This window comes from Microtus ochrogaster, linkage group LG9 (assembly GCF_000317375.1).
Source record: "Microtus ochrogaster isolate Prairie Vole_2 linkage group LG9, MicOch1.0, whole genome shotgun sequence".
Classification (NCBI taxonomy): Eukaryota; Metazoa; Chordata; class Mammalia; order Rodentia; family Cricetidae; genus Microtus; species Microtus ochrogaster.
Window position 1 is genome coordinate 21,215,627 of NC_022034.1, and position 9,364 is coordinate 21,224,990.

Sequence of the window (9,364 nt, forward strand, 5' to 3'; positions counted from 1 at the left end):
GCCGGTGCAGCTGCAGGGTTGAGGCTGGGTGAGAGCAGCTGGAGCAGGCCAGGTCGGGAGGTTTGGCCCCGAGTTAGTAGCAATCTCTTGCTAACTTTTTCTTGGGACAGAGGGAAAGGTGGCTGTTCTTTGTTCTCAGATGTCTGCTTAAATCGACCCCCTTCTATTTTATTTATTGTGGGGTACCTAAGCGGTCAGGAAGAAGTACCTTCCCACTGGACCTCCTGCCCAGAAGTCCCCTCTTGATTTTGCCCCAGGGCAGCTGCTACAAACAGAAAGTCAGCTGTGAGTCTGTCTTAGCCAAACCCAGATCTGCCTGAGAGATCTGAAGCGGGACTCTATCCGCTCTGCACGGTATGGTGAGTGGCGGCTGATCTGGAAACTGCTTGGTCTGAGAGGAAGACCGTGAATCTGGACAGCCTGTGGGGAGAGGTTGTCCCTCTCCCCTACTCCCAGCCAGGGCACCATGGGCAGCATCTGTGTGAGGCTCCGGGCATACATGCAGCGCCTTCTCCCCTGCTGGTCCCACGAGGCAGACAAGTCAGTGGTGATTGAGAATCCAGGGGCCTGCTGTCCCCCAGAGACTCCCAGGTCACAGGAGCCCCAGAGGAGCCATGGCCACTACTTTGTGGCTCTGTTTGACTACCAAGCCCGTACCGCAGAGGACCTGAGCTTCCGTGCTGGCGACAAACTCCAAGTTTTGGACACTTCACATGAGGGCTGGTGGTTGGCCAGACATTTGGAGAAGAAGGGAGCCGGCTTGGGACAGCAGCTGCAGGGCTACATTCCTTCCAATTACGTGGCAGAGGACCGGAGTCTCCAGGCAGAGCCGTGAGTAGCACTGACCACATTTTGTTTCTTGAATCTCCGGGGGCTGGATACTGAGTGCTCCCTCTTACCTGTCCACTGATCCCTGATCCACAGATGGGTCCCATGTGGGGAAGCACTGGTCAGAAGCCACTAATTGAAACATGCCTTTTTTCAAGAAGTGACAGAGAACCAGGCATGTGGTGATCACTGTTAAAACGACTTTGATTACGTTGTGCACATCTAAGGTCCATTTAATACTTTCACCCTGTCTCACTTTAAATAGAATGATATTTTCATTTACAGAGAACCATAATCTCCCCTAAACCTAGTTTTAAATCTAAAATTTGAGGCTTCTGGTTTAATGTTAACTTTCCAATCATTCCAGACTAATACTACAGACCTTACAGCTAACCACAGCCATTTCTACTCCGGTAGGCTCACAAGTGGGCTAACTTACCCAGAGGATAACACAACTGCGCAGTACTAGTTTGGAATTCCTGGATTCTTAGGTGCACTTTTCATAGTATGGTAGAGTTTGGTTGTTAGGATTAAAAGCTGGCCAGGTATAGACAACAAATTTTAAAAAGAAAAGTCACAGAAATATTTCTTCAGAACAGTAGATAAAGATTTCATCCTGGAAAAAAAACAAAAAACAAAAAACAAAATGACTTAATGCGGGGGGGGGGGGTTTGATGATGAACAGACTTAGTTCCAGTTATTTATCTCTCATTGTAATGGTTAAACAATTATCTAGCCTTGTAAAAATGGATTTCAACCGGTTCCTGAATAAATCTGATTACCATATCTTATGGTCTAAATCTGAAATACACCCCTCCACCCTGCAGACTCAGGTTTTGAATATTTTCTCCAGCAGGTGGTGCTGCTTTTGAAGTCTGGAAGCTTTCAGAGGCTGTGCCTAGGTGATGGAAGTCCATCATTAGGGACATGCCTTTGAAGAGTGTGCCCAACCTTTACTCTCCATCTCTCTCTGTGTTTACTGCTCCACCATAATATGACCAGTTCTTTCCACCTGAGCTTAGTCACCATACCTGCTTTCCCAGGATAGATGAAAACCTTCAGAAGCCATGGGCCAAAATAAATATTTTCTTCATTTTCTTCCTCAGGGCTGGGGGGGGGGGAGAGAAAGAGAGAGAGAGAGAGAGAGAGAGAGAGAGAGAGAGAGAGAGAGAGAGAGAGAACTTATCCTAGTATTTGAATAATTCCTATGGTTTGTAATAAAACCATAAATGAAGAATGATTTATGAATTTATTAAGCCACAGTCATCCATCCATCCACCCTTTCAAACAGCAAGCATAGTTGTCAGTGTGCTTGGTGTTTGGTTAGAAAGTGGATAGAATGTAGTCTTGACATGGGTATATAGACTCTAGAGGACTAGGAAGCATGTTGAGGAGATCCAATGTTGGTGAGGAGTTACAATGAAATCTAATTCAGGAAATGGGCTCATGATAGAAATGGTTCCTTACGTGGGAGGTCGCTGGAAATCCTCTCATATTCTTATCTGGGGATTTTTCTTTCTGATTGCTTTTATTATTATTTTTATATAAAATCTTTATTAATTCTTTGAGAATCACATGTCCAATTTGATCACATTCATTCCCGTTTCCACATAGTTTTTGCTTCTTTGTGAGCTGCACATCTCTTATTGCTGCAGAAAACAGGATGGCTAGGACAGCCATGGGCTGCTGTGGTTTCCAAAATGGATATTCCAAAAGAAGGATGGTTTAGTGATCGTTGAGATTTTTTTTTTTTTACCAACATCAAGAACCTTTAAAATTAAGAAGGCTATAATTTATGCTTAACTAGCTATTAATTGACATAGTCTTTTGGTGGGCAGAACTGATAAATTAACAAATGATAAGATGCCTAGCTGGGCCCGGTGATGCACCCCAGTAATCTCAGCAACTCAGGGGACTGAGACAGGAGGATTGCTACATGTTTGAGAGCAGTTCGAGCTACACAGTGACTACAAGGCCAGCCTAAGAACCTTGTTTCAAGAGAAAGAAAGAAAGAAAGAAAGAAAGAAAGAAAGAAAGAAAGAAAGGAAGAAAGACAGAAAGGAAGGAAGGAAGGAAGGAAGGAAGGAAAAAAGAAAGAGAAAGACCTGAACAAACTCTTATTTTCTGTGGTAGTCTAGATCTTCTCCCAGCTAATTTCTCATGAAACTGAGTAATATCTGAAGCATACCAGGTATCTTTTTCTCACCTACTAAATGCTTAGTTACATGCCTTTCCTGCTACTTTGTTTCTGTGTCAGGCATTATGCATATTTATATTCAGTGTAACCTTATCAGAACAAACACTTGGATGTTAATATTTAGTGCCTTGAATTCATGACATGCTACTGTTGAAGCATATTAGACTCATTGCAGTTTAGCGATTCCTCTGTACGATCTCTGGGGCGGCCTAGACGCCCTCATTTCGTGACTGTGTATGAATGAAAGCTCTTATGTACTTTCATGTAGTACATTAGCTACATTTATCCTTATTAGATTACAAATGCGGCCAGCCAGGGCACTGAAAGAAGATGAGCTGCCCCAAAGGGAATGCACCCTGGTTAAAAGACTGGACACAGTATCTGGATTAATTTAAATTGTCTGCCTATGAATACAAACCAAAGCAGCTGTATTAAGTATCGTGGTTCTTTTTCAATTCACTGGCATGGTTCTTCAGTTCACAGGGATGGTTTGTAGCCAAGAGTACTCTTTTCCACTTTCCACTTAACTCAAGACCAACTCTTGGAATTGGTTGTCAACTGTGCTACCATCATGGCCAACTCAGGTCTCCAGAGTGTTTCCTCCTACCCTCTTCAGTGGTAACAGGATGTTGGCAGGTGCTGCTGTGCTGCCTCAGCCAGGATAGGATGCTTGTTTCTTTCTAGACACATACAGAAGTTTCACTTAGATGCCTGGTTTCTTGCCATCTCGTGGTTGAATTTCTACAGGTTGCCATAAGTGTTTCCGTTCCACCACCAAAAGTGATTTTAACTTAGCAGGCTTTAGAATGAGGATGTTCAAGAGACTCATACAGTGCTTTATTATCAAAGGAATCATCTACAAATTTAAATAGTTTCGTTGAGATTTGCAGCCCTTTTTCCAGTTTTCCTTTTGAAGACTGTAAAACAGTTAATGTGGCTGTCAAGTTAAGTCAATAGACCTGAAGAGATTGTTGCCTGGATTCACTGAAGTAATAAGAATAGGTTATGGGAAGCCAGTGTAAGAGGATTCATTGAATTTCTAATTACTTAGTTCAACATATTAGTATTAACTTGTTTATGTCTTTATCTTGACTTTTATCAGCAGGAAAACAACGTAAGTACTTCTGCTGTTATTACTACGAGGGCAAATCAATTGACGGTTTTAGTTGGCTGAAATCCACCCCCATTTTTTTTTTTTTGATACCTGGTAGTAGAGATGTCACAAGAACCACACTATTGTTAAAACGAACCACTGTGCTGATGGATTATTACCGTACTTGGATATGCTTCAAGTTCCCTGAGTATCTTACATTAAGTGATAATGACCCAGTTCTTAAGAAATTTTGCTTCTGTGAAGAACCCTTATATTTATATTTTCTTCAATTTGAATATATTCCTAGATCCTCTTATAGATGAGTGTTTTTCTTCAACATTTTCAATCCAGAATCCATCAGAAACTTTTTGCTTAAGGTTTTCTTACTCAGAGCTCCTTTAGAAGACATTATTTGGTGTTTTTAAAGATAGCTAATATACTGATTACTATGTGTTAAAGGCTTGGTCCTGGGGAGGGGAGCACTGCTGGGAGGTCCTTAGATCACTGGAACTGTGTCCCCCAAGACTGTGGGACCTTAGTCTATGCCCCTTCTTTTCTTTCACCATGTGAGTGTTTTTTCCTACTATGTCCTGACTTGGGCTGTATTGCTGTATCCGAGGTCCACAGCACTGGGGTGAATTTGGTGTTGGTCTGGAACCTACAAAAGCATGAGATGACCAAAATGTTTTCTTTTTTTTTTTTTATTTTGGTTTTTCGAGACAGGGTTTCTCTGTGGTTTTGGAGCCTGTCCTGGAACTAGCTGTTGTAGACCAGGCTGGTCTCGAACTCACAGAGATCCGCCTACCTCTGCCTCCCAAGTGCTGGGATTAAAGGCGTGCACCACCACCGCCCGGCTAATGTTTCCTTTTCTTGTGTGCATGTGTATGTATACTGTGTGATGTGCATGTATGTATCTGTATGTGGAGGCCAGAAGACAACTTCCATGTCCTCAGCTACTGTATACTTGGTTTTGAAGACAGATCCTACAATGATCTGGGATTCACCAAATAGGCTATGCTAGCTGTCCACTAAGTGCCAGGGAGCTGCCTCCTCTGCCTCCTGAGCACTTGGGTTATCACTCAATGCTACCATTTTTTACACAGGTACTGGGGATGGAACTTAGATCCTCATGCTTGCAAGGTCTGAGTCCCATGGGTACTGCCAACAACAAAGTCAACAGCAACAAAACAAACAAACAAAAATCAAACCCTCACAGTAACTTCTGAGTGTTATTTATTTTAAAATTAAAACCCATTCTTTTGTTGCATTTTGTGTGTGTGTGTGTGTGTGTGTGTGTGTGTGTGTTTTCTTACTTAAGAATCAACTGCTGCATTCTGTGACTATCCAATTAGCTAGGAGAATGAATCAGCAGTCAGAGAATCAGTTATTTGCTTTGCTAGCTGTATAACTTGGCTTTATGTTCTTTAGTGTCTTGGCACTTATGAGTCAAACTCTAAAGCGTATGAAGTTTCTCTTTGCCCCCTAAGTTCAATGATAGCTGATTTTGGTGCATAGGGAGTGCTAGGTGTACCACCAATACAGGGGAGTCCTGTACCTCTTGGATAAGAAGCAAAACGTTGTTTGGGAAACTTTGCCCTCTCCTTTGCTTCCCTCCTTAATAAAGATACATTCTTTTCCTCCATCCATCCCTCCCTCCCCTTCTCCCCTCCATTCCTCCTCCTCACCTTTTTTTGTTGTCTACATACTATTTTAGAGTCTACCTTGAAAAGGACAGCAAGATTCAGGATTTGTAGCTTTTTAATATTTATTAATTTTTAATTTTTTTCATTAAGCTATATATTTTTCTCTTCTCCCTTTCCATCCTCCCTCCCTTTTACCCTCTCCCATGATCTCCACTTTCCCAATTTACTCAGGAGAGCTTGTCTTTTTCTACATGTAGATTAAATTCATGTTCTCTTTGTTGTCTATGTTCTCTGGGGTTATGACTTGTAGACTGGTTTTTCTTTGCTTTATGCCTAAAGGCCACTTATGAGTGAGTACATATTATATTTGTCTTTCTGGGTCTAGGTTATCTCACTCAGTATGATGTTTTCTAGATCTGTCCATTTGCATCCAAATTTCAAGATGCCATTATTTTTTTTTCTGATGTGTAGTACTTCATTGTGTAAACGTAGCACATTTTCTTTATCCATTGTTCAGTCGAGGGACATTTAGGTTGTTTCCAGGTTCTGGCTATGACAAATAATGCTTATTTGTAATGCTGATGAGTGTTTTGTCTGCATTGTGTGCAAGTCCACTATGAGCATGCCTGATGCCTTTGTCAATCAGAAAACGGCATGGGATCCTCTGGAATTGGAATTACAGACGGTTGTGAGCTGCCATGTGGGTGCTGGGGGTGGAACCCTGGTCCTCTGGAAGAGCAGTGAGTCATCTCTCTGGTCCAGTATCGTAATTCTCGATTATTAGCAATTGAGGCTTACAGGATAAAAATATTAGAATGTTTTGAAGTATGAAAATATTTTTGGTTGTGAGCCTAGCCTTTAACGGCTGAGCCATCTCTCCAGCCCAAAATAATGGAACTTTCCCCTGTCCTTTTAGGGTATCTATTTCTTCTTGTAATCCTTTTAAAGTGTTAAATGAGAGTTCTTTTAAAATAATATACAATTCAAGGTCATTGCCGTTGTCTGGCTTGAAGATAGTAGCCTGGAGAAATAAAATAGATATTTTCAGAAATTGTCTCATGTCATTTTAGAACAGAGTCAGGCTTTACTGGTTGGTGCATCAAATATTATTGAATTTAGAAATTATCAATAACCTCAGTGATCTCAGTCATTTTCAACCTAGGGGTCGGGCAATTTCTCAGCAGGGATATAAAGCCAAGTTTTAAAAATTATATTAGTTGAAGATAAGCACTGTAGTTTCAAAATAAAAAGTTTATTAACAAATGAATGAAGAAAGAGCTTCAAAATATCTGTAAACTACACTGGCATAATAGATTTTACCTTTACTGAGTAGTTAAGTCACTAGAAAATCCCGATGGGCAGCCAATCATCCAGGTGTTTCTTTGTGTAGGTTCTTTCTTTTCTTTTGTGGTTATTCTCAAGGAATATTAAATGTTCGTGTGTAGAGATGAAAATAATGGATTTATAGTTTTTCCCAAAGATAAAACATATTTAAATATTATAATTCCAGGAATCAACTAAAAAGAGGTTTATAGTCATGAAAGTGAAGTACATCTTAAATACACATATGGTTATCTAGGAAATAATGTGTGTTTGATCAAAGATAAGAATGTAGGACTAACAGTTCAAATCAGACAAATGAAGAGTTAGACATCATGAAATCAATTGGGACTATATATCACTTGACGATTGTATTACCTATAGATTTATACTTTTCCTTTTCTTTGAATTCTTTGTTATTATCTGCTTTTGCTGTGGTTTGAATCAAGAGTATAGTAAATGTGTTGCTGAAGAAATTAGCTTATCAGAATTTTATCTCATTGTTAACGTTATTTTTCATGTTAACATTGTACTATGTTCATGTACACAAACTGTTTATATTAAGTCTATTATTTTATAGAATATAAATGTATCTATATTATTTTATAGAATAAATGTTCATATAATTGTCATCACTCTAAGAAAAATGACAACTACTGGTTTTAACTGTATTGGAAGGATGGCTAAATATCTAAAACTATGAGAAATGTTCTTGATTAGGCACTCTCCAAATTAAAAAAAACCCACAGAGGCATAATGAAATAATAAGGAGCAGTATCAGTTAAACTGCATTGAAATCACAGTTAAAAATTGAGTTAATAGGGTCTTAAATAATTAACAGAGGAAAGACTTCATTCCATGCATCTCATTACACCTTTGAGAAGCCTTGATCAATCATGGTTCGGAATCACTAAGTTGAGCTGGAAGTTATCTTTTCTACAAAAAGTAGTATAATTGATAATGCTTTGGAAATTTCACTTAGAGTATTTCATTCAGGACAAATTTCTTTCTAGAGAAAGTACTGATTTTTCTCTTTTCAGATTTTCAACAGATTACAGACAGTGGAGAAATTCCATGTGTATGAGATGAATCTCAAACTACCTGAAGAGCAGTCTTAAAGAGCAGAACTTAAACTTCACCTTTATTGAATTTGTTTTTTGATTACAATAGTTTAGCGGACCTCCAGATAGTTTTTTTTTTTTTTTTTTTTTTTGTTCAGATGAGTTCATTTGAGAGTTTAGATTGCTTTTGTTGATGTGTTGTGTTTTGGGATCTTGTGGTTTTCTTTTTTTTCTTTTTCTTTCTTTCTTTTCTTTCTTTTTTTTTTAACAAATAAAAGGCAAACATGTCACTTATACACAACTTTGTGCACTGTAAGATAAAAGCTAACTTTCTTTCGCGCTTTTTGGTTTGTCTTGTGACTACCAAGAAAAGAAAATCAAACAATAATTTGCCTCAACTGACTGAAAAGATTCCTTTTGGTTCATCCAGCTTCCAATGTTGCAGTAACTTAGAGCACAATACTTCAGTTCTTTCAGCGAATACCTGAGCGATGCTCAAGCATTGATGGAATGGAAATTTAATGGGAATATAATACTGGTTGTTCTTTTTCATATACACTCTTGCAAGCTTTATGACACAGGGTCTGGATTTCATTATGGCTGCTATCACTTACCTGTTGAACTCTGGGCAAATTATTGACACCCCATCTCACTTTCTCATATAGAACATGGAACTAATAATGGCACCTTTCCCTCAGGATTTATTCTATGACATGATACTGTCCAAAAAGATTCAGTGTAAAGAGCCACTCCATTGTAAGGGTTTAATAAATGTTAGGTATTATTTACTTGGCAACTTCCCCCCCCCCCCACATCAATTGTATAGTATAGCACCATTTTAGGCTATGTTCATAATATTTTTTTTTTTCTACAGCCTGAGTCCTACACTGGAGACCTAGACTACTGTCTTCGGATAGACTGTTCCAACAGACTATTCCATTTGGTTTTCCTCTAACTCCCTTTCGTCTTCACTACCTGATGTGGTGGAACTTACCGTTGGTCTCTCCCCCTAGTCCTACTCTAGCTTCTAGAATACACTAAGACTTTCTGCTGACAGGTTTTAGCATCCTTTGTCATTATGGAAACTTTGTTTTCTGCAGAACTGTAAACTGGGTACACGGGTGGTAAGAAATAGAGCCATTGTCTTGCCTCTGTCCTGAGCTTAGTGTATGTGTAATAAGACTAGCTGGGTAAATGAGAAATTCAGTGCAATACTACTGTT

The 9,364-nt window shown here is 39.4% G+C and overlaps 1 protein-coding gene across 1 annotated transcript in view; it reads left to right on the top strand.

Annotated features, from left to right (window-relative positions):
- The first annotated feature begins 408 nt into the window (after positions 1-408).
- Positions 409-9,364, top strand: part of Frk (fyn related Src family tyrosine kinase) — a 103,655-nt gene continuing 94,699 nt past the window's right edge. Inside the window, exon 1 of the mRNA XM_005363525.3 lies at positions 409-831. Within this exon, the coding sequence (XP_005363582.1) occupies positions 467-831 (365 nt within the window). The 5' untranslated portion in view covers positions 409-466. The remainder of the gene's footprint in view (positions 832-9,364) is intronic.